General features: G+C 33.0%; 1 protein-coding gene across 8 annotated transcripts in view; it reads left to right on the top strand.

Annotated features, from left to right (window-relative positions):
- The window catches only part of LRRIQ1 (leucine rich repeats and IQ motif containing 1), a 215,536-nt gene that overhangs the window by 103,055 nt on the left and 84,848 nt on the right, over positions 1 to 27,633 (top strand). For 6 of the 8 annotated variants that reach the window (XR_003520105.2, XM_027595280.2, XM_027595278.2 and 3 more), the window contains 5 exons: positions 5,461 to 5,550; positions 6,206 to 6,327; positions 6,844 to 6,939; positions 7,191 to 7,273; positions 15,766 to 15,867. Coding sequence is in view for 7 of the 8 variants with exons in the window: in XM_027595280.2 (XP_027451081.2) it covers positions 5,461 to 5,550; positions 6,206 to 6,327; positions 6,844 to 6,939; positions 7,191 to 7,273; positions 15,766 to 15,867 (493 nt within the window). In the remaining variant the exon portion in view is untranslated. Of the gene's footprint in view, positions 1 to 5,460; positions 5,551 to 6,205; positions 6,328 to 6,843; positions 6,940 to 7,190; positions 7,274 to 15,110; positions 15,201 to 15,765; positions 15,868 to 27,633 lie in introns of those variants that run through there. The other 2 variants (XM_027595284.2, XM_027595281.2) reach the window with 2 other exon arrangements.

Genomic DNA, 27,633 nt, shown 5'->3' with positions numbered 1-27,633 from the left:
CAAACTGTAAGGATTCAAAGATGCTCCAAAAATTATCAGGAAGTATTAGAAAGAATTATTCTGGGGATAGTAAGAGGCAAGTTGGGCAGAAGAGGAGGAAAGTGTTGGGACAGGGGAGGGGATAGCGAAGGGAGGAGGAAAGACATCAAGTCATGGCTTTTGGCATTTCTAGGACTTGTTCAGTTTTCACTGACTTGTGACTTAGGGCAAGTCTGATCCTAATTTCATGCATCAAATGATAGGATTACGGTAGATGGCCTGAAAAATTTTGTATATCCACACACAAATAAACATGAATGTTATTTGTAGCTCTTCTTCCTGATAGCTTTATATTCTAGATTCTCAAAGTTGAATTGTAGAATAATGATTTCTTCTCTGGTCAAAAGCCAAATACATGTATATCTGATCAAACATTCGATTGTGAACACAAAGTTACAGATCTAAGTTCAAGTTCATTTTTAATATGTAAGTAAATTTGCTAGTAGTCTTCTAATAATCAGAAAGCTTTCCAGATCCTCAGTTGTAAGTTAAAGAATATCTGAACAGAAGGTTTTCTTAAGCAATAACTGAAATTTGTATAAATGCCCAGTGGTAAGCATGATATATTAATATACATTTTTAAAACAGTAGTATATATTCTTGGCCAATTCCTCTTGACATTTTGAGATGTTTTTTCAACATTCGAAGTACTGCCAAATATACTAGATATTAATAAGCTTGAACTCACATAAATCAGTAGTCTTTGTAACAGTTTTTGGTTGTGATTATATAATTACTAAAAGTATCTTTAGCATTTTATACTAAGCCTTCTCTTTATGCTTCTAGAAATTTCTGAGATAGTGGTTAAAGAATTGTTCTGGAATCTTATAAAAGTTTGTGACCTTGCATTAAAAAACCAAGAAAAACTATTTTCAAAGTTTTCTCTACTTTTAGATAATTTAAAGACTGAATTTTTCTCCAGACTTTATATAGCTTAAGAAAGAGACTTCATCAACATCTATGTGATATTGCAAAGAAATCACTGTGAATCTTTGTCCTGCTGTAGAAAGAAAACAGCTGGAGTCCCGGAGAATATAAAATAGGAGATGGTTGGCAGGTGTTTAAAAGAAAAGAAGTTTGTGTGTGTGTGTGTGTGTGTGTGTGTGTGTGTGTGTGTGTGTGTGTGTGTATACACAACTGTATAAATAAGGCTCCTTGCCTGGCGATACTGGTCCTTTCCACACTTAGTCCTCAAGTGGCACATGACCTTTAATAAATAAATAAATAAATAAATACATGAATTTTTCTTCCAATTTTTTATTTTAGTAAGATACACATAAAATTTACTATCTTAATTTTTAAGTGTACATTCAATGGTATTAAATAATTCATAAAGTTGTTTTACCATCACCATCATTTAATCCATATCCAGAACTCTCTTCATCCTGTAAAACTGAAACTATATAGCTATTAAACAATAACTCCTCAATCCCCCTTAATATTCTAAAGTTGTAACACTGCAGTTTGAATTTATACCCTCTTAACTTCAATAACATCCCAAAACTTGCTCCTTTACAGTTCCATTGCCACTCCTTTCAGTTGTTGATATCACAAAAATTACTTCTTTATAGACATAAACCAATAATTCCTTTAAATGCACTAGTGTCTTAAATTATGTAGGAAACTAAATGTGGAGTTATAAACCAAAGTTACAATAATACTAGCTTTTAAACTAATAATTGTTTTTTTTTATGTATTAGTCTCCTTAAATCATATAGAAAACAAAAAGTAGGGTTACAAACTGTTGTTACAAAAATATTGGCTTTTATAATTTCTCATGTATTTATCTTTACTGAGATCTTTGTTTTTTTCATATGACTTCCAGTTACTGCTTGTCTCTTCACTTCAACCTGCAGGACTCTGTTTAGCATTTATTTCAGGGCAGATCTAAAGGTAATAAACTCTCTCAGCATGTGTTTATCTGGGACTATCTTAATTCTCTCTTGACTTTGAAGGACAGTTTTGACAATAAAGGAATTTTGGTTGACAGTTTTTTTTTTTTTAACTTTTAGCACTTTGAATATATCAGCTCACTGCCTTCAGGACTTCAAAGTTTCTGAAAAGAAATCTGCTAGCTGTCTTATTGGGGATTCCTTATATGTGACAAGTTACTTCTCATTGGCTTCTTGCAAGATTCTCTCTGTCTTTGGCTTCTGAAAGTTTCATTATGTGTCTCAGTGTCGGTCTCTGAGTTCATTGTATTTCAAGTTCTTTGAGATTTTTGGATGTTTATATTCAGGTCTGTCATTGAATTTGGGAAAATTTTGGCCATTATTTCTTCAAATATGCACTCTGCTTCTTTCTTTCTCTATTCCTTCTATGACTTCCATGATACACATGTTGGTCTGCTCGATGGTATCTCACAGGTCCCTTAGGTTCTATTCATTTTTCTTCAATCTTTTTTTTTCTATTCCTCAAACTTGATAATGTCCATTGTCCTATCTTCAAGTTCACTGATTCTTTTATTTGCCTACTCAGAGAAATATGTCTCTAGTGAATCCCACTAAGGAATATTTCTTTTCAGCCACTGTACTTTTCAGCTCCAAAATTTCTTCTTGATTTCTCTTTAGATTTTCTCTCTCTTAATTGATATTTCCATTTTGTTTATACATCATTTTTTCTCCTTTTATTTCTTTGAATATCTTCAAAACAATTATTTAAAAATCTTTGCCTAGTAAATCTGCCATGAGGTCTTTTTTTAGGGATAGTTTTGGTTGATTTATTTATTTTTCCTTTGAATGGGCCATAAATTTTTCTGTTTCTTTGAATGGTTTGTGACATTTTTAAATTTACAGTTGGACATTGATATAATAATTATGGTAATTCTAGAAATTAGATTCTCTTCCCCAGGGTTTGCTGGGGTTTTGTTTTTGCTTTTATTATGTTTGTTTTTGTATTATTGTAGGCTGTCTTTGTGCTGAAGATCAGCCTGAGTTATAAACTTAAGGTCTTCTCAGGTCTTTTCTGAGCTGTGTCTTTCCCTAGATATGTATGTTGACTTTCTAATTTACCACATATATGCAGTGCTTTTGAATATTCTAGATTTTTTTAAAAAATGAGCATCCTAGTCTTTGATATCTGGCTCCCAAAAGATGAAAAAGAGAAAAGTGAAGGGGTGGGGAAGGACACCAGCCCATTAAATCCCCTGGAGATCACTTAGCTGGTAGGGCAGGGGCTTGCAAAAAGATGGGAAGTACAAGGACACCCACCTCTTTGCACCTCTGTGATCAGAAGTAATCAGTGATCATGCACAGATCACCATGTTTGGAGGACAGGGTCCTTATTGTCCACTCTGGCTCTACAAGCTATATGCAAGCTACTCCTGGAACACATGAATAGCTGCCTAACTCAGGGCCTGGGTTAGAGCTGGCAGCTGTGTTAAAAAGCTGAAATTGACTAAAATTAACCACTATTTACCATCTGAGTTTTCCCCTGGAAGTTATAAGCCTTCAATAGACTCCAGCTGGATTCTGCAAGTGCAATCATTTTCTAAGTTGGGAGACAGGGTCCCGTTTCTTCCTCCTCCACCATCTTCCCAGAATCCTCTGGCACATTGCCTTTTATCATATTGTCTCCACATCTTCACATTCTCTCTTCACTTTAGTAGTTTTCACCAACGTAACAATACGAATTTGATGATAGCTGCTCTGCCATGGGCCTTAATCTTTCCTGGGATAGAACTGGATTTTTCTCTATTTGCCATACAAAAGAAAGAATTAAAAAATCTGAACCTTGAATCCTGTTTGCATAAAATAGCCCTTTTTAAACCAGATAGGTGTTCTTAAAACATATATAACATATATATAGCTGTGATATGTATGTTAATAATGTCTGCCTGGAAAAAATGGGACAATGTACCTGTCAACTGAGTAGAGGTGCCCTATTTACATATGTATTCAAATAACATGAATTTAAATAGGTATTCTAAGACTAAGAGCTGTAAGTAGAAGTCTATCATTGCACTGCTAGCCTATGGTCAGGATGTCTTAGTCTTTCCTTCCCAATGGTCTTTCAAGATATAGTCAAGAAACACTGAAATTGTATAAATGAAAAATTCCATTTAGTTCTTCTCAGAATATAATCATTCTAGTTTTTAAATCATAAATGTTTGATTATGGGAGCACCTGGGAGGTGCAGTCAGTTAGTCATACAACTCTTGGTTTCGGCTCAGGTCATGATCTCAGGGTCATGAGACTGAGCCCCATGTAAGGCTCCTGCTCAGTGTGGAGTCAGCTTGAGATTCTCTCTCCCTCTCCTTCTCCCTCTGCCTCTCCCTTTGTGCTCTCCCTCTCTCTAAAATAAATAAATATTTAAAAAGGGGCACGTGGGTGACTCAGTCTGCTAAGCATTTGCCTTTAGCTCAGGTCATGAACCCAGGGTTTTGGGATCAAAGCCCGCATAGGGCTCGCTGCTCAGTGGGGAGTCTGCTTCCCCTCTCTCTCTGCCCCTCCCCCTGCTCATGCTATCTCTCTCTCAAATAAAATCTAAATAAATAAATAAATAAATAAATAAAATTTAAAAAATAAATCTTCAAAAAAATAAAAATAACAAGTGTCTGATTTTTTTACAGCCTTTTAAAAAACAAGTTCATGGGCATTCTGATCTTTTTCGTAAAGATTCAAAAAACGTTATAGAACCACGGAAGTTTATTCTAAACCATATTAGTTAATCCAGGCAATAAAATTTAGATAATTATATCCTAAATGATGTAACAATAGCATACTTAGTATAGTTCCATTGTCAAAAGATAAAATAAACTTGGTAATTACATAAATGGAGTAAAGATGTTTTAAGATAAAGAGTGAAGGGACTTATAATAGTATCAATTCAAAGTTTAAATTTACATTTTATCATTCATACACTTGAAGTAGAGACTATAATATTCAGATCCATGATTTTTATGTTGCCACAAAATTCCTTTTGCCATCTATTCAGAAAATTTGTGAAATTTTTGAAAGAAATTAAGTAAAAGCTGTCTTATAGACAGTGTTTATGGAAAAACTGATACTAATGTGTTAAAATACCATAAATTTTCAATAGTGAGGTTTAGTAGAAAATATTAAAATTTGCATTATAAAGAGATAAAAGATTATTTCCCTCAGTTACATCTGGAGTTGGCTCAGAATCATTGTTATCAAACAGTTAAATACACTGAACAATCTGCACCTCTTATTTTTTGGAACACTTAAGTACTCAAATTCTCACTTTATCCCACTTAGGGATGAAAAGTCTTTAATTTTTTTTACAATGTTTGCATTAAACAGATGTATAACATCTCACAGTAGCAAGTAGCACATTTTCCTGTAAATAAAAATTCCGATATACTCTCTTAACATTTGTCGTATAAAAGACAATTTGAAAGACTCTTTGTAAAAATTATGCAAACTAAATTATGTACATTAATGTTTATTATTTGTGCAGGCTGCCTTAGAGAAAGAATGGCTAACTTTAGATTCCACCCGCTTCCCTTCACAAACACTGCTTCTCCCAAACCAGCTGCACTGGCCAAAGGTAACATGTCATGGAAATCTCTTAGTGCTCCATCTTTGCTCATTTTTTAAGGTTATGCTGTGCTGCAGTGATTAATAATGCAATTTATTGACTTGAAAAACACAATTACTTTTAGAAGCCTCTGACTTCCTCCTCATCCCCAGATGTAATTTTTCATATAGCTTTTCTTTCATTTGCCCCTAATTTTTTTCTTTATTTTGGATTTCTTTCAACACTTTATTTCACAGTAGCAAAAAAAAAAAAAATGATATACTTCAGCTGCATATTTGGCAGTGGACTAAAATCACTAGTTGACAGCACTTTAAAAATACAAAAATATGCATTAAGAGGGCAACAGCTGAAGATTCTCAGTCAGAGGTCAATAGACTGCAATATCTGTTATTTATTTGATAATCTTTGAAGTTTTTGTTTTCTGATATTTTTTAAGATCTTTGCAATTAATCATTCTGTATATGCAAACAATACCAAAAAGCATATCCCTCATCACTACAATAAAAAATGTGTATTATATAAATTTAATTTTATTATAATTTTCAATTTTTATATGTGTTTCCCTTGGGACACTACTCAGTAATACTCATGTAAAGTAATATGATATAAATACTAGAATTTTTCAATTTATTTTATACTTAATATACATTATTTTCCTGATAAGTTTTCTGGAACCTTAAAATATGATGATACTTCACTGAATTTACCAAATCATCCAGCTCAAGCATGGCTATGTAATGAGAAAGAAGGTTTGTTTTCATCAGAACACCCACAGTTTAATAGCAGGTAAGCTAACTTACTCTTTTAGAGGATTGACCCATGAGGAGAGTATTATAATTATTACAAAAGTAGTAAAGTGATGAAAATTAGGTACAAGTTTACTTGTTTGGAAGATGGAAAGGCATTTAATGTTAAAAGTGTAATCATTTTATGGGGTTTTCAATAAAAAAAATGTATGAGGTAGCTTCATTAAAGCAACAACAAAAGTGTCAGTGAGATAATGTCATTAATTGCTGTAAACAAGTGAAATTTTAAATACTACTATATAGGTAGAGATAAGGATTAGAATAAAAATTCTAGTGTTGCATTTCTTTCAGCAAAAGGATTGAAATATGCTTCAAGTAATTGAAATGTAAACATTTTAAATTAATGGCAGACTTTTATTACTTTTCAAGATAAAGTTTTTCTGTAACTTAAATGGATTTTATTTCCAAGTTTGAGACAACATAAACAGCTTGTAGTTTTAAAAAGTGCTGATATACTTGTGTTGATTCAGTTAGTGTAGTTTTTTTCTATTGCCAGATCAGAAAATAGGACTTTATCTTGGACACCTGAATCAAAGACCAGCAGAAAGAGTTTGCTAAAAACTGAAAAAGAAGAAAAAATTTCAAAAGAATGGTATGTGGTCTATTTTACACTAAAATATGAAGAAATTGAGAGACTTTTAAATGATCAGGGTAGATATTTTTCAAGACGTTAGGAATTACTAGTTTTTAAGAAACTGTATATCTGCTAAATTATAAATTCTTAAATGGGAATCTAAATTTGTTTTAGTATAATATTGTTCAGATATGTATGTTTATATGCATATGCATATATTAATATGGTCTGGATATTTGTTTTGCCTTTATTAAATTTAATCTTTTTAGGGGCTTTAAGGATATTGCTACTGCTCAGCAAATGTTGAAGAGAGCACAGAAGATGAAATCAAAGAAATTAAGGAAAAAATTAGGTGGGTGATGATTGCTCTTTGAATAATAATTGTGTGTCTGATATTGAAGATAAATTCTTTTAAAATATTATTTACCAAATCATATTTAATAATATTTAATAAGAACAGAAATGAAATGCACAGATATGAGTATGTCTAAGGTAATAATTCTGAAAACTCAAGGAAACTTAGTGAAAATTATGTTATTACATTAAATGATTTGTTATACACTTAAATGCTATTTTCACTTTCCCTGTTTCTTATTTACTTTGTTATTGATTATTCTATCTATTGTGTACTGAGAATTATGCTGTAATTTATTTCTAAGTTGGTTCACTTTGACAAGTGTTGATTCTAAAGAGTATCTGCTTCATGTGCTTATTCCTTTGTGTTTTTAAATTGCTTGATTATTCGATAAATTATTTCTATAAATTTGTTAGTTTCATGAATATTAGCTATGAGGGCCTCACAACTTGACACTTTGGAAAAGAAATACAATGTATATCTTCAGGATTATGGGGAACTTGGGAAATGTTTAGAGGCATCCTTTCTTCTATCCCATTTGATTCTCCAAATCATTTCTTTCTTTGGATACCTCTAATCATTTTAGTATCATTACTTAATAGTGGAGTAGTTTATAGTGTCAGGGCAAGAAATAGCAGGTCATTATGATTTTAAATTCATAATTAAAACTACTTAAAATTATTTGCATATTGTGTATAACTTAGCACTTACTTATAGATTTATAAATATTTACTCATGGACTCATAGGCTTAATATAAGTAATGTGACCTATTTTTAATTTAATTTATTTTTTTATTTTATTTTATTTATTATGTTGGTCACCATACATTACATCATTAGTTTTTTTCTTTTTTTTATTATGTTATGTTAATCACCATACATTACATCATTAGTTTTTGATGTAGTGTTCCATGACTCATTATTTGCGTATAACACCCAGTGCTCCATTCAGTACATGCCCCCTTTAATACCCATCACCAGACTAACCCATCCCCCCACCCCCCTCCCATCTAGAACCCTGTTCGTTTCTCAGAGTCCATAGTCCGTCATAGTTCGTCTCCCCCTCCCATTTCCCCCCTTCATTTTTCCTTTCTACTATCTTTTTTTTTTAACATATAATGTATTATTTTTTCAGAGGTACAGGTCTGCGATTCATCAGTCTTACACAATTCACAGCACCATAGCACATACCCTCCCCAATTGTGACCTCTTTTTGAAAGCTGTTTTGAGTTTTTCTTTTTCATCAGCTTCTTTTACAGTGATTTTAAAGTCAGTGAAATGTTTTCATAAAAGTACCATTAGTCCTGAGAAAAGCAGAGAATCTATATTTATCTTATAATTCTAGCTTATGTAAGTATACAAAGAACCATTCACAAGACTCATTTTTTCTTTATTAATTTTCCCACTTATTATTTTTAATCATTAATACCATGGAATTCTAAAAAATATATATATATTATTTTAAACAAAAATGAAAATAACCAAAATACCATTGGTTTCCAAGAAATTGCTGATATTTCTTGGCATAACACTTTATTGATAAATTTCTGATGATTTATTTTTATATTCACAAATTTCAACTTTCCTTTTTTTGTGTTTATATTAGTGTTATCTTTTTGAGATAACTGTAGTATTTTTTTGTTGCGTACTAAAAGTTTGCCAGGATTCAAAGATTGAAATTTTAAGCATTTTTAAAGAAAATGTAAGTATGTGTTCCATTCAACTTGCATTGTGCTTCCCACACTCCTATGATGAAAACTCCTATTAAGTTCATCAGAACTCGATGAACTGACTACCATCTGGTAGTTCCCAGGGTAATAGTAACTCCAAACTCTTAACAATAGTGAGACTTTCTTTCAATCCTGGGGAAGTAGAATCCAGTACAGTAAGTTAAGGTAGTTTGATAAACTTTTTTATTGCTTCGATGTATATTTTTATTCATCTTCAATAATATCAACAAAAATTCTTTAAATAGCTGTTTTGAGAACAATGAAAGTTTATGGAACTCCTGGGGGAAGTTCAAATAATCAGAAGCAGCTTAAGTACTGATTCAGTCAAAGTTCCACAAATAATTATTACTTATTTATGTTCAAGATCTACTTCTTCAAAGATATTTACAGTGTTTGCAGAAACTTCTGATAGTGAAGCTAAAGCAAAGTTTATTTTGTTAGACTATGTCTCTGGAAATATATAGGTCTTTCTTGCTAATTCTTGTAACTAAGGGATTTTTGTTGTTGGGTTCATTTTTAATAAATCAGCACAGTAAATAACAGGTTTGAACACAAGTTTTAATAAGGAATCTATGCTCATACAGAAAAACCATTGTATTAATGAACAAAAATTAGACATAATCATCATCAGGCAAAAATTAAGCCATTTTTATCTGTCACAAGGTGGCATGGTAGGATAACAAATGTAAAAGGACAACCAGACATCTTTAATTTAACATTTTGACAGTGGTCATTAAGCGTGATCTGTTAGGTAAAAATCCAAATGGCAGTTGTATAATTTTTTATGGGAATCATTACTTTAATTACACGATTGTAAACCAAATTGCATTCTTACTACTGTGGGAGGTTTTATATCTCTGTTAAGCTTTTGTTTGATCAAAATATTAGATTGATGAAATAGAAGCAATTTTTTTCTTTATAATTTGAATTCTGAAATGTAAAACTTAATGATGACCTTTAAATTCTCCTTATTCTTTTTCTCTACTGCCCCTCACAACATATATTCAGAATAGAAATATTCAAGGTAAGGTTGAGGATGAAGTCATGTAAAAGAAAAGCCCTGGGATCCCCTCCAATTATGATACTTTAATCTTATACTAGGTTAATAATGTAGCACTTATGCACTTATGTCACTTTGTATCTGTGAATGAATCATTTAAGGCTCTGTACCTCTGGTTTTCTTCTTACAGAAAAAGAACTTTCTAGTACCTTTCCAGTTTGCAATTCAAACAATCTGTGATATGCTACTTATTTAAATTTGCCTAAAATAATGGCCATAATTTTAAACTTTTACTTACTAATAAATTAAAATGATATTTTATATACCTAAATTCTGTTAAACACTTAAACATTTACTAGTAATTTTCAAATATACATGGAGATAGATTTATCTATCTTATATGGATAACCTGCCAACTTGAACCTGCCACCAGAGGGCAACATTGTCCATAAAACTGCTGGAGACTGGCCATCTCTGTGAGGGTAGGGAGGGTGGATGGTAAGTGGAGCATCAGAGAATAGAAACTTTTAATTAAATGGAATCAGTTACATCCTCCACTCTAACAAAGCAGTAATCCTCATGGGGGTGGGGCATAAATGCACTGATTATGGAAGCTTTAATTCAAATTTCTACCATGAAAAACTTTAGCACAATTTGCTTAGTTGCAAACTAATAATACTTCCTGTTTGTGTCTTATACATATATTTATTAGCCAAGGGATATGAATCTGCATCACAATATTTGATTTAAGATGAGAGTGAAAATAGGACAAAAGGCAGGGGGTCAATTATTTAAAGAAAGTTGCAGATAGAGGAAGAATACCATTGAGTTTGCTGATTAGTAAAGAAGAAAGGGGCCAAGGAGACATGCAGTGTAGACAACCATCCAGGGAGACTCAGTATTGATGACTTCTATTGGGATAAATGAGGCCATCTGCTTTAAACAGAAAAAGCAGGAGGAGGAGGCGAAGTGGAAAGAGGAACTGATTTGAAGCCATAGGATGAAATCTAAAATTGTGAGGAGTTGTATTTACTCAGTTTGAGTTTGTGTTCTGATAATTGTTATTCCTAGTAAGTTATTGCTTAATAAATATGATGGACATAAGCACAAACAGGTAATGACTGGTCTTGTTTTTATGGGGTTTTAATTTGTTTGTCTTTTTGTTTTTACTGTTACCTCATGCACAGAGGTAATTTAAAACCTTGTGATCTGTGTTGGAACTTAGCAGATACCTAGGCAAGTTTAAGGTTTATAACTGCAGTGGAGAGCATCATGTGCAAGATGAAAGTTGCTGGTTTATTGAAAATGTGAGTCAATAACCTAAAAGTGGTGAGCATAATCGGTAGCAAGATTGGGAGGAGTAGGATGGAGGAAAAAAGTAAGTGTTTGGGTTCATTTGGAGCACTCCTTAGAGAGGATGAATTCTGAGTATAGGGGTTTGGGTGGAAAGCAAATGATAAGAAGTTTAAGGGCCAAGAATATAAGGACAAAAACATAATGTGGTTTTCCAACATTTATCATATTTATGCATGTCACATTTCAAATTTCATACAGTGAAGAAAAAATAGGATGAAGCAAACAAGGTTAATTATAAAAGTAGGACCACAGCTAGGGATAAGAATGATCTTGCAGCTGTTTGTAATACCTAGCATATTGTCAAGTACATGTTAAGCATTCAACAAATACTTGCTGATTTTATTTCAGTGATGAAAATAGCTTGAGACTGTGATGTTAACATTTAGTTATAGTCAAGAATGAAGCCAAGTAGAAAATAAGGTAGGCTAACTTTAATATGAATTGAGCACATCATGGGCTATATAGCAAAGAGATCAGTTTGCATAATGATAAGGTAACTAAGGAATGAATGTTAAGGATCTAAAAGGAACAGTATAGACAAAACTGTGGCAAAATGAAGTTTGTTGATGATTTATTTTGTTTACTTCAGTGATTTCCAAAAAGAATTTATAAGAATTTTGATCAAACATTATTTTGTTGTGTGCTCTCAACAAAACAATAATGAAGTCCATTTAAATAGTAACATTCTGGAGGGTCAAGACCCTCCTTATTCTCCACTGAATTCCCAGAACCTGATACCATGCCTGGCATACGGTAGATGTTCAATAAATAACTATTAACTGAGTCAGCAGTAAATTAGATAAAAGTAACTAAATACATTTGACTATGTGTATGTATGACTGGGAGTGTATATTACAGTCATTTAAATATATGTTTCTATTTGGGAAGATAAATTTAAATTAGTAAATAATACGCCTTATAAAAATGGAATAGAGGGGTGCCTAAGTGGCTCATTTGGTTAAGTGTCTTAACTCCTTATTTCAGCTCAGGTCATGATCACAGGTTTGTGAGATTGAGCCCCGTGTTGGGCTCCGCACTGGGCATGGAACCTGCTTAAGATTCCCTCTCCCTGCTGGAGGGTATTATGCTGAGCGAAATAAGTCAATCAGAGAAAGACATGTATCACATGACCTCACTGATATGAGGAATTCTTAATCTCAGGAAACAAACTGAGGGTTGCTGGAGTGGGGGGTGGGTGGGAGGGAGGGGGTGGCTGGGTGATAGACATTGGGGAGGGTATGTGCTATGGTGAGCACTGAATTGTGCCAGACTGTTGAATCACAGATCTGTACCTCTGAAACAAATACCTCTGAAACAAATGTTAACAAAAATAGTAGGAAGAGAAAAATGAAGGGGGTTAAATTGGAGGGGGAGACGCATCATGAGAGACTATGGACTCTGAAAAACAAACTGAGTGTTCTAGAGGGGAGGGGGTGAGGGGGATGGGTTAGCCTGGTGATGGGTATTAAAGAGGGCACATTCTGCATGGAGCACTGGGTGTTATACGCAAACAATGAATCATGGAACACTACATCAAAAACTAATGATGTAATGTATGGTGATTAACATAAAAAAAGAACAGATTGGATATGTATAAATAGAAATCTGGAAGGCAAATTAAAAAAAAAAAAGATTTCCTCTCCCCCTCTCCCTCTGGCCCTACCCCTCCTAAAAATAAATAAATAAATAAATAAAATGCTGAAGTACAGCTAGTCATTCAGCCTTAACTTAAAACATTTTACAGCACTCCTGTACTTGTATGTACTTGTACAGACAAAAATGGATGAGAAGAAGATTTTTATACATGAAGTTAACAAGATCAACCAGTGAGCTAAGATTAGGACTATAGGAACTGAAAAGGGATTATACAGAGGATGAAATAATTTTAAGGATATTCTAATGCCTAAATAAAGTTATGTTACTTAAATGAGATAATGAAGTACAGAGCCACATGCATAATAGAAACTCAGCTTCTTTATGGGTTTCTATAAATGTTTTATAAAAATGTATTTAAAACCTAATTCCCAGACATTGGGCAAGTCATACTGGGAGATAAAAGATTTTAAAAACAGCAACATAGGTCTGCCATTGATGATCTCAAAGGAGTAGATTTAAATGTACAAAACTGATTTTATAAGGCAAGAAAAAGCTACCACTAGCTGTACTCTTTACAATAAACTTGTCCCTTGACCTTCCTACTTGACTTTGTATTTTTTGAGGTAAGAGTAGTATCTTACTTCACAGTGATATTTCCAGGGACTATCAAAATCAAGTGATTTTTTTTCCCCATCTAGAATTACTGTGTTTCTGGTTTCTTATCATTATCCCTTTGCAACTTGCAAACTTGTAAGGTTTAAATAAATTTAAGGTTGCAATCACGATGTTTTAGAATGAAGGGTATTGAAAATGTAGTACTCTTTATGTGCTCCTGATGAATAAAATTATCTTTTTGAGTAAATTGAGCTAGGTAACTCTCCTAAATACTTTATATGTATTATTTAATCTTGATAATAATATGAGAAAAGTGCTATTGTTATCTCTGTTTTACATATTGACATATTACATATTACAATCAAGTCATGAAGAGACTGTTTGCCCAAGGGAATACCAAGGAATTTATAAAAGATCCACAGCTATTAAGATCCATGTCCTATATCAATAAAATGAATAAGATGAAGCCAATTGTGGATCCATCAATTAATATCCTATATACCCCACCTTATTCTATGCAGGATTTAAGATATTTTCCAAAAATAGAATTTCCAAGTAGGATATATTATTGTTATTTCTGTTGTGATTATGTATTTACTAACTGCCGTTTGTTGAGCACCTCCACTTATGTAAACATGAGTCTTGATGCTTTACATACATTATTTCATTATTTCTCACTGTAGTATTTCAGAGTCAATATTACTGCTCTTGGACAGAGAGGGGAAAGGCAGAGGGTAATAGTAATTTGTACAGTCAGACAGCTAGTAAAAGTTGGGGCTTGGGTCTCACCCAGGTCTGTCAAATTGTAATGTCTTTGCTCAGGAAATACATAGATCAAATAGAAAAGCAAGCAGAGCAGGAGACTGTGTAGAAAGATCAGTTGGTTATAAGGTATCATACAGAATAAGAAGCCCATGGTAATCTGTCTTCCCTGACTGACTAATGTTCCTTTGACATGTCAGTATGTTTTTTTGTAAATGGCTTAGATGATATATAATATGTATTCTATTAAATGTATATACACAGGGTTTTAAAAAATTTGTTATTCTTATTGATAATTCATGTTGAATTCATATAGAAGTACCCAACTCTTATAATACCTTAGGTCACATATGATTATGATGTATGCCCAAATATTGACTAATATTTTCCCTAATCTTGAGAACCATGTAAATCATGCTTAATAATGACAAATTATTGCTAGACTAATGGAAATCTTCAGTTTCTACATGCTTGAAAAATAACTCTAATTAACATTATAAAAAATATACCACCTTAGCTTTTAATTTTAAAATATGTAATTTGGGCTTTATACTATTTAAATCCTGCTTTTCCATTTAGCATATTCAATTACATATTGCATTAGACATTAATTAAGCAAAGATTCTTAAAGTCTCCTTTTGCAAGATGATGTAAGATATTAAGAAAATATATGTTGCCTTAACCTGTGGTTTTATGTTAACCTACTTTAAATGCATAATTTTCTACTCTTTCTTCTGCCCCCTGTTATTTACATCACTGTTTTCTTTTCTTACAGTTCTTCAACAAGCAAAAACTGCAACTGTACCAATCCTTCATTACCAATAAATTATAGGGCTCTGTGTTTACAATCATCCTCTTTATTTCATAAAATTAATAGGTTTAAAATGTTCTTGGCTATAAAATGTACATAGAATTTTTACAACTTCTTTGTTATGTAAATATAATATATTAAGGCAAAAGATAAACCATTAATTTATCTATAAAATTAATGAAATTATCTTTTTTCTATTTCTCATCCTATCAGTTGTCTTGCTTACATCTCCTATATCCCAGCTCCTCATATGCAGAAGAGAGAAAAATAGGGTATACGGTTTTTCCTGTAATAATGCCTTTTACCTAATTTGCATTTATGAAATTTTACTTTATTCCCTCAGAAATATCAGGAATTTCAGAAAGAAGCTATAATTATAAATAGTGAAGCAATTCCTCAAATAAAAAGATGATGGCATAACTAGAAAATTTTCTTATAATTTTTTTCACATTACTAGTATTTCTGTGCTTTGTATTAAGTATTGACTATGTACTTAATCAGATAACCAAGAATATATGAATGGTTTGTTACTATGTTTACTATCATAAAAAAAATATAGCCGCTCCAGAGAAGGAATAAGCCAGAGCTGAACTTTTGTCTTACCTTGCTTTTTGTCTAGATCCCATGGTTTGCCTAGCATTATTCAAAAACAATGAAAATAAAGTTTCTGTTACAAAATCACCAAAAATGGCACAGCCCAGAAGAGATGGTTACTTTGAAGGTATGGTTTAATCATAGATATGTAGAAAGGTAAAAAAGATAAAAATGGAGTATGGAATTGTTGAATCACTATATCATACACCTGAAACTAATATAACAGTGTATTTTAACTAACTGGGATTAAAACAAAAAGCTTAAAAAAATAAATAAAGGGATTTGTAGGAAAAAAAGATGAAGATGTAGAAGTGTATTTAAAATAAAATTTTTAAATTTTCAATAGTCTGGAAGTACACATGTAAAAAATTATATATAAATTATAATTAAATAAAAGTCAAAATGCAGTTCTTGGAGCTAAAATACTAATTCAGTGTATTGATTCATTAGCACACTAGTTTAGTATTCGCATCAGTGCTTATATAACTTTAAATTTCTTATATTTTATGTGAAACTCTTAAAAAGCTGTTTCATCAGTATAAGTAATTTTATTTAAATTTTACACTGATAATAATACCCTGTATCAGTGGAAGTGAACCCATGTGGAAATGATATTCTAATATATTTACTGCCAATATACACAAATTGCATTATATATTATAAATTAAACTCTGGAATTTTAAATATTTTGCTATATTTGAAGCTTGCCTTACTCACTTTTGGGGAAAAGGTTTTACACATCTAAAGGGCAGATTATATTTCTGATTTCAACATTTGGAAGAATTATAGACACATTATCAAACAAATATTTAAATATATCAGAGAAATAAACATGACATAATAAGTTTGCCATTGCTTTCTCTTTAATGTTAAAATGTTCATAATTTTATCTATACTTTTGGATTATAATTTCTAATAGGAAAATATATTTGAATGGAAGTGGGCCACTTAGAATTTTTAATACTTTTCTGTACATTTTAAATCTTAAAATTTATGCATTATTATAGCATGATTGCGAATAGTTACTTTAACATTTCTATTCAGTAATGTCTCAAACCAAAGAAAATTTGATTAACACCAATTTTATACTTTTCTAGAGATGCCTATTAAATACGTAGCAGTGGGAGGACATGGGTCTAGAATTTTCTTCAAAGTATGTAGCAATAAATATATACAGAAGAAGATAGGCAGAACAGGTGTAGCAAAATACTGAAATTGTCTGATCAGTAGATGATAGGATATGGAGGTTTGTTCTACCATTCAGTTTTTTTAATATTAAAATTTTTCCTTGGAAAAACATTTTAAAAATTTGGTGGGCATTGAAGGTGTCAAAAACCAGTATTTCAAAAAAATACTTATCAATTAGTATTTTAATACAATTAAAATATGTTTTCAATATAAGGCTTGGGTTTTGAACAGTCAGTTATCTTATTACAATCTTAATTTCACCATTTCACTATAAAAGAAAGAGTAGAAGACCTACTAAAATCAATAACAATTGCACAGATATTACCTGTTAAATAGAAGTATTTTTACTTTAGAAAGGCAGTGCCTGGTAAGAAAGATAACTGGGGCATTTTTTGCCCTTTAAATTAGCATGCATCTCAGAATCAGAAGGGAAGAATCTATCCCAGCATGTTCTGCATTATCTCTTGTTCTGTGAAATGTGAAGACGTGTTATCATCTAGAATAGTATATATGAATGTATGGTATATTTACGGATTTGTGTACTAATATAAAATATACTAGGAATAGTTCAAATAGCAATAGAAAGAAAGTGGCCTGTAGAACATGGAACATTTCTACCCGTGCTTCATGATATGAAGTTATATGTTTTTGTTTACTTTCCCCCATATGAAATGTGTTTAGTTTACTTTTTTTTTTTTTTTGCAACCTCAAGTACATTTGGCATTTCATTCATTTCACTTAATGGGCATTATGTATATACCAGATATTCTAGTGACTGATAGTTATTTTCAGGGTTGTTGGTTTTTTTGTTTTGTTTTGTTTTTAAGGAATGGGCTTGGCAAAAACAGTTGTACATGGAAGAACCTTTTTTCTTCAACCAGTATGTTTATTTCTGCCTTCTTTTTTTTTAAGAGGAAAAAGTGAGGCAAAGGTAATTTGATCATTGCTGGCCAGGCTGAATCCCATGGTATCCTTACTGCTGCTCTGGCCTCACAAGCCTCCTAGACTCCCACTATTTTGTAACTGGCCAGAAAGACCAGTCAGCTTCCACATTAGTAGTCTGATTCACCCCAGTTTCCCAGTAGAGGGCACATTTTAAAATCAGGTCTTTGGAGATATAATATCAATTATATAAAATGTACCAGATTTAAGAGTACAACTCAATCAATTTCAATATATTTGCAGATACACAACTATCACCACAATCTCATTTTAGAATATTGGAAGGACTTTTCCCTTAAAAAATCCAAATAAAATTAATAGTTGGGCATCTTACACCCCCCCCCCCCGCCCCACGAAAGTGAGGGAGATCAGAATTAAACTTCATTGTAGGTTTAGATTGAGTGATTCTATGTGGAACAGTATCTCAGCTCAATGGCATGCCAGCACAATTGTATTATTTCCTTTTGTTGAAATTAGATGATAGTATTATTTGACTATTTCTCTCTGTTCCCATTTATTTTATAATAACATCTGTTTTTTTAAAAGCTGAACTTAAAAATACTTTCTTCTCTACTTTGCAATATTATCTACGGGAGTTTCCATGATTTCTCTTGTAAATTGTACTAAAATTCTTTGATTATTATTGCTGCTTTTTTCTGAATGTCACCAGAAGAAGAGCGAGGGTGGTGCATATCCTCTATTAGGCAAAAAAAAAAAAAAAAAAAAAGCACTTAAATTTAAGGAATATTTAATGAACTATCAAATTATATTAAATGATGTAAGGTGAAGAATCATTCCCTTTTAACAGACCATGTTTTACAAAATATCCTTCTTTTGTTTTGTTCCAACTTTTTATTTTAATTCTAGTTAGTTAACATACAGTGTAATAATACAGTGTAATCACTAGAATTTAGTGATTTATCACTTACATGTAATACCCAGTGCTCATCACAAGTGGCCCTCCTTAATACTCATCACCCATTTAGCCCATCATCCCACCCACTTCCCCTCCAGCAACCCTCAGTTTGTTCTCTATAGTTAAGAGTCTCTTATGGTTTGCTTCCCCCTCTTTCCCCCCACTTCCCCTATATTTATCTGTTTTGTTTCTTAAATTCCACATATGACTGAAATCATATGCTATTTGTCTTTCTCTGACTGACTTGTTTTGCTTAGCATAATATACTCTAGCTCCATCCACATATTTGCAAATGGCAAGAATTCATTCTTTGTGATGACTGAGTAATAATCCGTTGTGTATATACCACATCTTCATTATCCATTGACATTTGGGCTCTTTCCACAATTTGGCTATTGTTGATAATGCTGCTATAGACATTGGGGTGCATGTGTCCCTTCGAATCAATATTTTTATATTCTTTGAATAAATAACTAGAAGTGCAGTTGCTGGGTCATATGTAGGGTAGTTCTATTTTTAACTTTTTGAGGAACTTCCATACTGTTTTCAACAGTGGCTGCACCAGTTTGTAATCCCAACAACAGTGTAAAAGGGTTCCCCTTTCTCCCATCCTCACCAACATCTGTTGTTTCCTGTGCTGTTAATTTTAGCCATTCTCACAGGTGTGAGGTGGTATCTCATGGTTTTGATTTGTATTTCCCTGATGATGAGTGATGTTGAGCATCTTTTCATGTGTCTTTTGGCCATCTGTTTGTCTTCTTTGGAAAAATGTCTATTCATGTCTTCTGCCCATTTCTTAACTGGATTATTTGTTTTTTAGGTGTTGAGTTTGATAAGGTTCTTTATAGACTTTTTTTTTTTTAAGATTTTACTTGAGAGTGAGAGAGTGAGAGTGCATGCACGAGCCTGATGGGGGGAGGGGCAGATGGAGAGGGAGAAGCAGCCTCCTTGCTGAGCCAGGAGCCCAATGAGGGGCTCCACTTGGTGCTAGATCCCAGGACCCCAGGATTATGACTGGAGCTGAAGGCAGACACTTAAATGACTAGGCCACCCAGGTGCCCAATTAGATTTTGATTTTGGACACTAACCCTTCATCAGATATGTCATTTGCAAATATCTTCTCCCATTCTGTAAGTTGCCTTTTAGTTTTTTTGGTTGTTCCTTCACTGTGCAGAAGCTTTTTATTTTGATGAAGTCCCAATAGTTTATTTTTGCTTTTCTTTCCCTTGCCTCTAGAGACTTGTCTAGTAAGAGGTTGCTATGGCCAATGTCAAGGAGGTTGCTGCCTGTGTTCTCCTCTAGGATTTTGATAGTTTCCCATCTTGCATTAAGGTCTTTCACCCATTGTGAATTTATTTTTGTATATGGTGTGAGAAGGTGATCCGATTTCATTCTTCTACATGTCGCTGTCCAGTTTTCCCAACACCATTTGTTGAAGAGGCTGTCTTTTTTTCCACTGGATAATTCTGTCCTGCTTTGTCGAAGATTAATTGACTGTATAGTTGTGGGTCCATTTCTGGGTTTCCTTTTCTGTTCCATTAGTCTGTGTGTCTGTTCTGTTTTCATGCCAGTACCACACTGTCTTGATGACTATAGCTTTGTAATATAGCTCTAAATCCAGAATTGTGATGCCTCCAGCTTTGCTTTTCTTTTTCAAGATTGTTTTGGCTATTCGGGGTCTTTTGTGGTGCCATACACATTTTAAGATTGTTTGTTCTAGCTCTATGAATATCTATTTTTTAAGTTTAATTCAACAGATTTCATTAATCATTTCCATCTTAATTCCAATTCTATCTTGGTTAATAATTTTAGGTGATATTAATTAATACTACAATTTTGGTCCATATTTTTCTGTTTACTCACTTAAATTATATAGTTTATGATTATTTATGAAGAAGGCATAAGGCTTACTGATAAAATTTTTATGCGTTGGTCTTATTTAAACTCAAAACTGTACAAACAATCTTGAATATCTATTTTACAACATTCACAAGATAATGGCAATTTTTGTCTAGCTGCCAAATTTAGAGCTTTAGCCTAATGAAGACTGGGGAAACTGCTCCCCAGGTAACCTCATACATGTGCTGTGTGTTAGGTATCAGTCAGTTATTCCTATGAGACATGACTAAGAGCCTGAGAATTTTACAGGTTCAGCATTGATTTACTTGATTTATTTGTTTGTTTATTTATAATTTATTTAATGTTAGGTAACTGTTTGGTTTACCCTGTATCACCCATAATCCCTACTTAGATTTCAATATCTGATCTTGCCTTAGAATTTGAAACACTTTCCTGATTATTACCTTAAAGATCTCCCAGCAAGTTTCCTTTTTTATGTTAAAATGCTCAATTTAGAACCTGACATCACTCTTCTATAGCTATTACTGGTATAAAAAGAAGCCTAGCTCAATGGATGTAAGTCTAGATTCCTGAGTTAGTCTAACACAGTCTGAATCTTGGTTCCACCATTTATTGGCTTTGTGACCTTGAGGGCATTATTTAACTTCTCTGTTTAGAATTGTTTTTCACATGTAAAATTGGATACTAATAGTACCTCCTTGTTGGGGATTACATGAATTCCTACTTGTGAAATGCTTGAAATCCACAGTATAAATACATAGTTAAGTCCTCAAAACTTGTAATCATTGGCAACAGTCATTTTAAAAGTATAGCTTTATTTTTTTTTTCTCTTGTTTGCAATTGGTAGTATTTATTATATTTCTTGCTAGGTACTGTGCTAAGAGTTTTACTTAAATTCTCTGATTCAATCTTTTCAAAAACTCTGAAGAATGTATTATAACTGTCTATATGAGGAAACTGGTTTTGAGAGTTTGAGAAGTGATTTGCCCAAGGTCATACAGAGAGTAAGTGGCTGAAGGGGAATGGAGATAATTTCTTTATCAAAACAATGCTAGCGAAAATCAAACAAGATGCAGACACTGAAGGGCGAAGGTTCTTAGATAACCCTAAAATGTATATACAAACTTAGAATCAAAATATTTAGGAAAAAAATAAAGATTAATTATTAAATTAGGTAAAACTCTGGGAAACTAATAATCAATTTTGTTCTCTATTAGTTTCTCATAGCTTGCATTAATATATATTAAGAGACAGTTTAGTACCAACATGGTGATAAATATCTGATTTGTGTCTTATAATTAGCTCCTATCTTACCTAATATTATTTTAATGTTATTATGATAACCTAACATTGTTAAGGACCAAATCTATTAGACTCTAAGGGTGATCATGCAAAACAATCACCTGTTTTAATTTTCAGATGGATGAGAACATCTCCACACAGCCTAAAAGTAAACCTATATTTTTGCTTCATTTACTCTTCTTATTATTTATATACAAATTAAATGACTTTCTTGCCATAATCTGCTGAAATTTTAAAATTTGCTACTTCTAAACCAATGCCAAATTCAGACTTTTGGCTTTAGCCAAGGAAGGAAGCTAGACAAGTCAGGAAAAAAGTTGGATCTGGCCCAACAACCTTCTCAGAGAGGCAAGTTTTGTCTTAGCTTCTCCATTCCCTGGGACATTTTACTTGATTTTAATGTTGGGTTTTTTTAATTCCCAGTCTGGTGCTGTCATCACTAGCATGCTTTCTATTTCTCCTTTTATAAAACTGAAGATTTACACATACCATATGTCCTTTTACATCATAGATGTTCAAATATTTTTGTATTAAATTTTTGAGCATTGAAGACATTAGAAGACCTTTAACTTCTATAATTTTTACTTCAGAGCATTTCTAATCATCTTTCTAACCATCTTCCTTTGTGGTATTTTTTATTGTATGATTACAAGCATTTTCTTCTCCAGCTTTCTTCCTTTTAATACCAGCTTAGGGCACAGAGTCACATAATGTAAATTGTTTTAAAGTAGGTCTTGTATTTCCATCCCTGTATAGAGTACTTGCTAATAGTGCCAACGTGATTAAATATTAAGAACTGGTGGAATAAATGCAAGCAACCAAAGAATACCTGAAAGTCATATTCTAAAGAAGAGATGCTTGCAATCTTATTTCTACTGAACGAGACTCAATATTAGTCAAAGTAGACAAGGGAATGAATATTCATAAAATCTGATCTGTCCATCATTATCTCGGTTTGCAACAATAACTATTCTTTGAATTACTATTTTCCTACTAAATTTTAAGCTCGTTGGTATTGATGGCCCTTAGGATAACACCTAATGCATATTTGATACTTTATAAACTTTTTTGGTGAATAAAAACACAAAGGACCTTTAAATAGCTTCAAATATAGATGGAGCTGCAAGATGCTTATATAATATCCTTTAATATGCTGCTTCCTTTGATGAACTAGATTCACTGTCCAATGCATTGCAGGAAATCTCTTCACTTGACTGATTCTTGTCATCTCAAACATTAATCTTTTAAGAAAACTTTTTTGATTCCAGCTTAGAACACCACTCATTGTATTCCCATGGTATCCTGAATAAAATTTTGTCTATCATATAATATAATGTAATATGATATAATAGCCTCTTTACTCCTGCTTGTCACTTACCGCTTATACGAGGCATTATTCTATGTGCTTTATCTATGACAAGTAATGAAATCCTCACAACAACATCTTGAGGTCAGAAATAAAACTTTATTCTTACTAGAAAAGTGAAAATCTGCCTGCACTTACAAAGAATTAAAGATCAACTAGCAAAATCTTGTCTAATTTTTATATGAACTTTTTTTCTTTAATTTCTTAAGATGACTAATAGAAGAGGATTTGGGGAAAGTCAATAGCAAAATATAAAATTGAGAAGTAAGTAGGAGGCCCAACTTAGAGATAATTGTAGATCAAGAGCTATATTTTAACCTCCTTTTTAAAATTTAATATGGTAGGTTTTTATATAACTAAGTATTTAAAATCTTTCCATGACCTCTTACTGCTCTTGGAACAAAAGCTATCCTCCATATCATGGCCCACCTGACTATAAATGTCAGACCCCTTTTCAGTTCCTCAAATATGATAAGAATTTTTTTAGTTTGAGGCTTTTGTATTTCATTGCTCTCTGCCCTCCACACTTTGCACAAATGACTCTCTCATTGTTTAGTTTGTGTTTCCACTCCCATGAGAGGGCTTTCTCTTACAACACTGCCTAAGTAGCCTTTTCCTCTCTACCCAGTTACTCTCTCACACAGCACCTGCTCCATTCATGGCATTTATCTGCTATTGCCGTTTTTATTAATGTAAGCTGTTACATATGGGTACTTGAGTCGCTTAGTTGGTTAAGCATCTGCCTTCGGTTCAGGTCATGATCTCAGGGTCCTGGGATCAAGCCCCACATGGGGCTCTCTGTTCAGTGGGAAGTCCGTTTCTCCCTCTCCCCCCACCTCAAATAAATAAATAAAATCTTTAAAAAAACCCAAAACAACCTGTTACTTATATGTTGTTTTTTCCACTAATAGAATGTAAGTTCCATGAAGGGAGAACCATGTCAGGCAGACCTTACACAGTTATATCCTCAGCACTTAGAATAGAGCCAAGTATATATTTGGTAGTCAATAAATATTTGAATAAAAAAGAAAATATGTTTATGTGACATACTTATAATTAAAACTCCCTAAATGTATTCTAGACACTATCATGCTATTTTAAATATAAGGCTCAGAATTATTTTAATTTTCTACAAAAAAAATCTGATTAGGAATTCAGTCCAGTAAAGCATGAAACAAACTGTAGTTTTTTAAAAAATTATCTATGGATAAGGTGGATTCAGGAAATGATAATCCAGGGTCAGAGAGAAGCTGATTAAACTCTTCTTCATCCATTAGTTATAAATGGTTTGTATTTTCTGCTTCCCCCCAAATTCAGCTAAAAGAGAATATTTATTCTTTATTCTATAGTGTGTATGTGTGTATGTGTGTGTGTGTGTGTGTGTGTACATACACATCTTATGTATATATCATTTACATATACATATACACTTTATATATGTTTTGTGTGTGTATATATATATGTATATATGGTGGGTATATAATTAGAAAATGGAAGAAATGCCTGGGTGGCTCAGTTGGTTAAGCCTTGGACTACTGGTTTCTGCTCAGGTCATGATCCCAAGGTCATGAGATAGAGCCCCAGGTCCTGCTTGGGCTGAGTGGGGAGTCTGCTTTCACTCCCTCCCCCATCCTGCTTGCAAGCATTCGCACTCTATCTAAAATAAATAAATAAATAAAATCTTTAAGAAAATAAAAAATGGAAAGGGATTTCAGAGCTCTTAGAGTTCTTTGAAATGAACCATGGTATGTAGGCTTTGAGATGTTACTATTTTCCATTCAAAAAATACAAGAGGACTTCCAGTAATAGAAGACTATGTAATTCAAGCCAATCCTCCTGCAGAGAACAACTTTAAAAGCTGGAAAAATTATATTTAAAGAACCTAATTGAAGTCCATTGGAGAACTAACAAGGAAGTTAAGAATTGTAAGCCAAGAAGGAAATACAAGGAGATGAGAAGCTGAGCAAAGCTTTTGATAAAGTCACTGGTATAGGTGAATTGCAAATAGACTTTCTACTAGCCTCTTGCCAGAAACAAACATAAGCCATCTCCAAAAATAGATAACATCAACCCACGCTTCAAATTATCTCTTCCTATGCAATATTCTTTCTATTTCTTCCTATGCAATGTTTGGCACACTAATTAAAAAAATACGCATAGAAGGATAGGAGACAACATCATTGAATAACATGAGAAACAATAGACAAAAATAGAGCCAACAAGATTTCAGATAATGGAAATTTTTTTTAATAAAGATTTTATTTATTTATTTAACTGACAGAGAGAGACAGCTAGAGAAAGAACACAAGCAGGGGGAATGGGAGAGGAAGAAGCAGGCTTCCCGCCAAGCAGGGAGCCCGATGCGGGGCCCGATCCCAGGACCCTAGGATCATAACCTGAGTTGAAGGCAGACGCTTAACAACTAAGCCACCCAGGTGCCCCTAGATAATGAGGATTTTTAAAGAAATGTACATAATAACTTTTGGGATACAGAAGAAATTGAGAATTTCAATAGATATTAAACCTATAAAAATATCCAAAAGGAAAGTCTATAACTTAAAAGCACAACAACTGAAATTAAGAACTCACTGGTTAGATTTAACTACAGATTAATCAAAACTGAGGAGAGAACTACTAGATGGGAAAATAGCTCTGAAAGAAATATCTAAATTGAGGCATGAAATGAAAGAGAATAGAAAATACGGAAAAGAGAAGAGACATGTGAGATATAGCAAAAATGTCTCACACACATGTAATTAGTCCAAGAAAAGGTTGTGAGAGAGAATGGTGTAGAAGTAATATCTGAAAAGTTAATGGTTGAGAATTTACTGAAAAACTTCAAGTTGTGGATTGAACCAAAAAACATATATACATACAAAGAAAAAACACACTGCAGCACATCATAGTAAAATTGCTTTAAAAAAGGGATTGGGGGGGAGAACATATTTTTAAAGAGCCAGATAAAAATGTTTATTATTCTTCAAAGGAGCAATAATGATGAATAATGAAGCTGGCTTCTAAACAGAAAGATGAAATCCAGAAGACAATTGTGTTGTGTCCCTCCCCAAATTCAAGGGTTGGAAGACCTAAACCTCGGATTATATTTGGAGATAAGGCTTTTAAGGAGATAATTAAAGTTAAATGAGGTCCAATGAGTGGGTCCCTAATCTAATAGGATTGGTATATTTATCAAAAGAAGAAAAGACATCAAGAGTATATGCTCACAGAGAAAAGGCCAAGTATGGACATAGTGAGAAGGTGGCCATCTGCGAGCCAAGGAAAGGCATCTGAGAGACTAAACTTGCTGGCACTTTGATCTCAGACTTCTAGCCTCCAGAACTGTAAGAAAATAAATTTCTGTTGTTTAAGCATCCAGTCTGTGGTATTTTGTTATGGCAGCCTAAGCTGACTAATACACAGTGTAATGCTATCTTCAAAGTACTGAAAGAAAATAAATGCCACCATGAAAGTCTATACCCAGCAAAACTTTTATCTTCAAAAATGAAAGCAAAGCACTCATGCTATCCGGTTCCCCACCTCCTGCTTCTCTGTATAGCTACAAGGAAGAAGGAGGAAAACACCTGGATTCCTAAGCTAAACTTCACAAAGAGGGACACCTGGGTGGCTCAGTCTTTTAACCGTCTGCCTTTGGGTCAGGTCATGATCCCAGGGTCCTGGGATTGAGTCCCACATCGGGCTCCTTGCTCAGAGGGGAGCCTGCTTCTCCCTCTGCCTGCAGCTCCCTCTGCTCGTGCTCTTTCTCTCTCTCTGACAAATAAATAAATAAAATCTTTGAAAAATAAATAAAAAATAAACAAAATAAACTTCCCAGAGAAAGTAGGGAAAGGTAATGGTTCCGGGAGAAAAAGCCCATGGCAACCTTTCTTTCTTTTTTTTTTTTTTTTAAATCTGTGTTGTCCCTTGCTCCATGAAAAAAAAAAAAAAAAAATCTATGCCCACCTACTTGCTACATAGGAAAATTTCTATATTTTGGAGATAGACATAATCCTATCAAGGTTTCAGAGAATTATTACAAAACCTTAGGGAGTTCATCCTCAAGAACATTTATAATCTATCTAAAGAAGGCTACAAGAGATTAACAATGGATTTGGACCGGGAAGTCAGGTTTGAATTGTGTGTAGATACTCACTAGCTATATGATTCATATCTTTGTTTACTCATCTGTAACTGGGAACACCAGTCTTTACGGGTCATGATATTTTGAGAATTAAATGACAATATAAGACCTCCTAGCTAAAGGTGATGGATCTGAAAACCCTCACTAAAATTTCAGTGAATGTATTTTTTATGATGCATAC

This window comes from Zalophus californianus, chromosome 9 (assembly GCF_009762305.2).
Source record: "Zalophus californianus isolate mZalCal1 chromosome 9, mZalCal1.pri.v2, whole genome shotgun sequence".
Taxonomy (NCBI): domain Eukaryota; kingdom Metazoa; phylum Chordata; class Mammalia; order Carnivora; family Otariidae; genus Zalophus; species Zalophus californianus.
The sequence above is the reverse complement of the archived record's forward strand: the minus strand, read 5'-3'. Positions and strand labels throughout refer to the sequence as shown.